Raw genomic sequence first — 6,004 nt, forward strand, 5'->3', positions numbered from 1 at the left:
AAATGGAAGGCATAGTTCATACACGTAAGCATCTCACAATCTTTTAGGAATGAGATAAATCACAGAGCAATCAGAAAAGTCCCAATATACTTTCAATCAAGGATGGAATCAATTGCAATCGAGTACAAGTAAAATCCTTGCAGGGTATGCCACCGACAAGGACTTTGCAAAACGTATTCCCTTCCTTCTCCTCTCCAGGCTGATTCCTGCTAAACCTTGGGGTTTTAGCTTAGATATTGAAGCCACTTCTCCATGGTTAAAAGGTCCCTGATCCCTTGCCCTCCTCCTAAGTCCCTTTGTGTCCCCACAGTGCCCTAGTCATTCACATCCTGTCACTCTGTCTTTGACTATGGTTGGATCATCTCGGTGCTCTCCAAGATCTGAAACCACGTTTCATTCTCCTCCATTCCCACAGGGCCTAGCAGAATGCGTGTACTCCATAAGCCCTCAGTAGAAGTTTCTTGAAAAAATGAACACAGGAACCGTGACCTAGTGATTACAGGAGCCTCCCGGGTGGAAACAGGATCCACTCTGGGCATCGACATCCTCCCTTTATAAAATGGGACAAAATAAGATGGTTTCTATACTTTGGCTCATCTGGACCCCAAATCACACAAGGAAACTAATAAAAAATTAAAGAGTCTTGAAACTTACCCCAGGAGATTCTAATTCACCAGGTCTGGGGTGGGACTCCAAAATATGTCATTCTAAAAAGGTTTTCCATATGCAGTTAGGTTTGTGAACTAGTGAACCATAGAGGCTGAAATTGAGTTGAGGTGAACTGGGAAGAGGTGATAAAAGAGGGGAGACAAGGGAAAAGGGTGGGGGGGTCTATACTTGGGAAACGAAGAGTGGGAGCCGCCATGCCTGATGTCCAACACAATCCTATAGCTGGCCAACATCGGGCTTCCTACCCAACTTGGGCCCATCAGCCCTTCTGAAAAATGAGGCATTTTATAGTTTATGATACTTTCCTCCTTCATTAGCTCACAGAATCCTCACAACAACCAAGTTTCATTTGATGGATGAAGCAATTCAGAATCAGATGGCTGAAGCAAAGTGTCAAGCATTGTACGGCATTCAGTAGGGAAGCCACTTAACCAAACTGCCTCTGACAATAAGCCTCTGATCTGGCCTAAGGCTGATGCTATGGGTCAAGGGAACTAGACCCACCTACCCAGGAAAAATAAGGCTCATTTATTCTTCCCTGATGGAGGACTGTCAACCAGTGGCCAAATAACCTCATCTCCTTACTTGTTCTGTCCTGAGCACTTGCAGGTGCTGCTAGCCCAGCCCAGCCTATCCCATCCATCTATCCAATCATCCATCCATCCACCCATCTACCCATTCTTCCATCCATTCATCCACCTACCCATCCACCCATCCATCTACTCATCCATCCATCCATGCGTCTATCCATTCATCCACCCATTCATCCACCTACCCATCCACCCATCCATCTACTCATCCATCCATCCATGCGTCTATCCATTCATCCACCCATTCATCCACCTACCCATCCACCCATCCATCTACTCATCCATCCATCCATGCATCTATCCATTCATCCACCCATTCATCCACCTACTCATCCACCTACTCATCCATCCATCCATGCATCTATCCATTCATCCACCCATTCATCCACCTACCCATCCACCCATCCATCTCCCCACCCATCCACCCATCCACCCATTCATCCACTCATCTATCCAGTTACTTATTCATCTACTCATACATCCAGCCACATATCTTTTCATCCATGCCATCCATCTACTTATCATTTGTCCATCAACCACCATACCCACCCATCCACCCATCTATCCACCCACCCATCACTCCATTCATGCATCCGTCCATCTTCTCATTCTTTCATTCATTCACTCAATAAGCCTCTATCAAAGTCAACAGAGGGCCAGGTCCTGTGGTAGCCTATAGTAAAATAGGAAGACAAATACAGACCTTGCCCTCCAGAGATTTGAAATGCTTACAAAAATGACCAACTCCCAAAGGACCAAAACAAATAATTAAGGAAGCTTGTTAAAAGAAAAAAACGTAGGAAAGGGTAGGAAAATAGCAAAACCAGGAGTCTGGTTGGCAGACAGATAAGCACACTATAGCATCTTATCCTCATAATTGCTAAGGGCAGCTCCAGATCTGCCTCTGAGCCAGTTCCTGGCACCCAAGGCAAACATGACAACATAAGAGTCACAGGATATTCAGCTGTGGCAGACATCATGCCACAACTATTCCTGCTTCCTTGTAACACGTATGTGCACAGCACACATCCAGAAATGTCTGGAGACATTTTCAGTTGACACAACTGATGGAAAGGATGCTGCTGGCACCTAGTGAGTCAAAGCCAGGAAAGCTGCTAAATGTCCAACAATACATAGGACAGCTCCCACAATGAAGGATCGTCCAAGCCAAAATGTCAATAGTGCTGAAGCTGCGAAACCCATTCTGAGAGAACCCTGGTTTTTTTGGAAGCAGCATTGTGCCAGACCCCAAGAAAAGAATATCGTTGGTCTAAGCCAATCTTGGCTTTCCCATTTCTTTCCACTAGATACTTGATCTCAGCTTTGCTTCAATCAGGGAAGTCTGCTAGGAGGTTTCTGGGGAAAATGTGCTTTTTAATGAAAGAAACAAGTACTTCGAGGAATATCCCTTCCAGGTTCCCGCCCTTGAGGGTAGACATGATACCTCATACTGTACCAGCCATGTTGGGTCTGTAAAGCCAACATGGTGAGCAGGGAGAGAGGGAGGGAAGAGCATGGATCTGGCTGACATTGCTGACCACTGTCATAAGGTTGTTTCTTTAAACCTCCTTTAGTTCATTCAACCAAATGTTTATTGAGAATCTAGTCTCTGACAGCCACAATATGTGAGACATATGAGGCCAAACAAATCACTGATAGTCCCCGACCTCATGGAGTTCATAGCTGAGCACCATACACACTGATGCTATCCAATCCAAGTCATGATGAGAACTGTAGAGGAGAAGTCAGTGTACCACTAGCGCATTTCAAGTAGAGGGTATGGTCAAGTTCATTCAGCATCACCACACCACAGATCAGCCCCTTAAAGACTGTCCTACCAGCGCTCAAATACATGAGACAGCAACTGAGATTTAGGCATGCTTACTCTGTGTTAGGTACTATTCTGAGCACACATGTATTAACTCATGCGATCCTAACCACAGCCTTGCCTGCCAATGCCTCTCTTGAGGCTCTGCTCTGTACCACGTCCCATACCCTGCAACTTACCTCTGCAATCACAACCTTAGGGGCTTTGGTATTATCTTTTATCTGAAAGTGCATTGTTCCTAGAGCTTCCCCAAATACTTCCCTAGTTCATTTTATAGGTGAAACATGAGGGCTCAGAGAGGGGTAGGCCACACAGCTTTAAAGGAAGGGTGTAGATCCAGGATGCCGACCCAGATTTATTTTCTCTAAAAAGCAAGGTCCTTTAGTCCCTATCAAGTGTGTGTGTGTGTGTGTGTGCGCACATGTGCACTCATGCATGCACGCACACACACACACACACACACCAACAAATGCCCAGCTGTCCCGGGCCACCAATGTTCTTTTGTGGATGTGTGCTGCAAATCTGGCCAGAGGAGCTCTCCTTTCTCTGCGCAGGCAGATCTGTAGCTTAGTCAAGAGGGTCAGAGAGGGTTAGGGTTTCTTTTTAACAATGCTGAGCTTTAGTTCTCTTCTATTCTTGGAGATAACAATGATGTTGTTTTTCTGGAACAAGTGTTATAAGAATTAAATGAAATAACAGGCATGGAACATCCATCTATCCAAACATCTACCCATCCAAACATTCAACAAATGTGTGTTGCATACTTGCTTTATGATGAGTGCGGTGTAGAGGTTGGGATGAAGGGGCATGAGGATACCCTACAAAGTACGTAGACCTGGAGATAGTGAAAGGCTGTCAGGTATTATTACTCTAGTATCCCCTGGGAGGAACATGGGGTACTTTCTGTTCATCCCTAGTCTAGGCTTATGGCCTGAGGATCTCCCTCCCAGAAGCTGATTATCTGGTCCCTATGCAGATAGTCTTCCTCGGGCTACAGGGTCAATCAAGTCTTACAATTGTGTTTTAACCTTGGATGAAGCACCTAAGGCATGCCTAGCCCTTCAGCTATGCTATCTCCTCTCGCTGCACCACCCTCTGCAAGATAGGGCCCCTCAGGTCTCTCCATTTTGCATCTGGGGAAATAGATTCAGAGAGGGGAAGTAATTTGCCCAAGGTCGACCACACAGTGGGTGTGCAGGATGGGTCGCCCAGGCTATTTTTGGTTCCTCAGCCTCTGTTACTTCCCCAGCCCCCTCCCCATCATCACATAATTCTGCTTAATGGCGGATCCAAGAAAGATGCCCTGGATCAGTCAAGAGACCTGTCCCTGATTCCTTGAGGCCATCTACCCTCAGCTGATGACCATATTAAGTAATATTTGTTGAGTCCTTACTATGTGCCTGGTGCCAAGAGCTTACACCCTGGCCTCCTTCATCCTCTCCAAGGGCGCCTAAGATACGCTCTCTCTCCATAGAGGGGCAACTGAGGCACACAAATTTTGAATAATTTGTCTAAACTCACAAAACTAAAGTCTGGATTCCAGAGACCAAGCTGTGTGTGTGTGTGTGTGTGTGTGTGTGTGATTTAAATCACTTTATAAATCACTTTAAAAATCCAAAATCTGCCAAAAAACGTTAAAAAAATATTTCTTGAACCTCCTTCCTCAGCAATAAAACTCTGTTCCTGGTCTCCTTCTGTCCTCCCACCGGCTTTCTATGCAAATACAAATGTGTGTGTACATACACATGCGTATATCCGTTCTGTTATCAGAAATGTAAAATGCTACACATGGTCCTTCAGTTTATTTTGTTTCACTTCGTGTACCCTGGAGGTCCTTCCCTATCCGCACGCAGATCTGCCTTTTCCTCCTCCAAGCGTGGGACAGCATTCCTCGCTAAAGATGCATCACGCTTTGTCTCCCCATCCTCTACTGTGAGACACTGGGGTTACTTCTAATCATGGGGTCACCCCAGAAGCAGAGCCTGAGCTTTCACTGTCAGGATCACACTCTTTCCTAGCCTTGCCCCTTAGTTTCATACACCTAGTACGAGATCATTTCTTCCCCTTTCCCGACACACCACGCTGGGTGCTGCTTGAAGTGGCTTCCCTCTGGTGAATTAGCCAGAGCTGACACCCCATCAGAGGGGTCAGCCAACTCCCGCCGTGGGCCCCATCCCACCTGGACCATGAGTCAGCTCTATGCTAGGCCCAGCAAGGCTCCCTGTCGGCTTTGACTCGTCCCCAGTAACCTGGGGCTGGCAGTTCTGGCCCCATCCTCTGTGGAATTTTGGAAAGACCACTGGGACATATCCCCAGGAAAGCAGTCTCTCTTGGCCGCAAAGTGAGCTCCCCCCTGTTCCGTGGTTCCTGCAGTCCCTCCCAGCACTTCCCAGACCAAACATGCCATGCCCCTGTTTAGGACTTGGGTGAAGCAAGTCCCCTACACCCCTGGGGCTTCCTGCCACTCTCAGGAGTCTAGAGGACCCCTAGTCTTCGGGGTCTTTGGAAACACGCAGAGGGGCGTCCCATGGCCTCCCCAACTTGACCATGGTCCTGCCCTGTCCAGTCCTCCCCCAGCCCCGACCACTGGTGCCACTCACCATAGGGACTCTCCACAGGAGCCCCGAGGGGCGCGTTCACACTGACCATGGCCGAGCCCACCCAGCCAGGGACGCGGGGGCATGGAGGAGCCGGGCCCCACACACAACGGCAGCGGGGGCCACGGGAGCCCGTCCACCAGGAAGGCAGTGAGCACAGCCAGCTGCCACCACCTGGTTATCTTATTGATTCTTCTAATCACCCAAGGTGGGTGGATATGTTAAAGAGTAACCAGTCACTTAGGGAACCTGTGGCGGAGGCCTGTCACTGTTACCATGGCAACGGCAACCTGGCCGGCCCCGAGGTCCACTCGGGCCCT

General features: G+C 48.0%; 1 protein-coding gene across 1 annotated transcript in view; it reads right to left on the minus strand.

Annotated features, from left to right (window-relative positions):
- Positions 1-5,834, minus strand: part of HNF4A (hepatocyte nuclear factor 4 alpha) — a 61,518-nt gene extending 55,684 nt beyond the window's left edge. Inside the window, exon 1 of the mRNA XM_004746392.3 lies at positions 5,688-5,834. Within this exon, the coding sequence (XP_004746449.1) occupies positions 5,688-5,736 (49 nt within the window). The 5' untranslated portion in view covers positions 5,737-5,834. The remainder of the gene's footprint in view (positions 1-5,687) is intronic.
- Between the last annotated feature and the right edge of the window lie 170 nt (positions 5,835-6,004).

The sequence above is a fragment of the Mustela putorius genome, unplaced genomic scaffold (genome assembly GCF_011764305.1).
Source record: "Mustela putorius furo isolate JIRA1106 unplaced genomic scaffold, ASM1176430v1.1 tig00000592_pilon_pilon_pilon, whole genome shotgun sequence".
Lineage (NCBI taxonomy): Eukaryota > Metazoa > Chordata > Mammalia > Carnivora > Mustelidae > Mustela > Mustela putorius.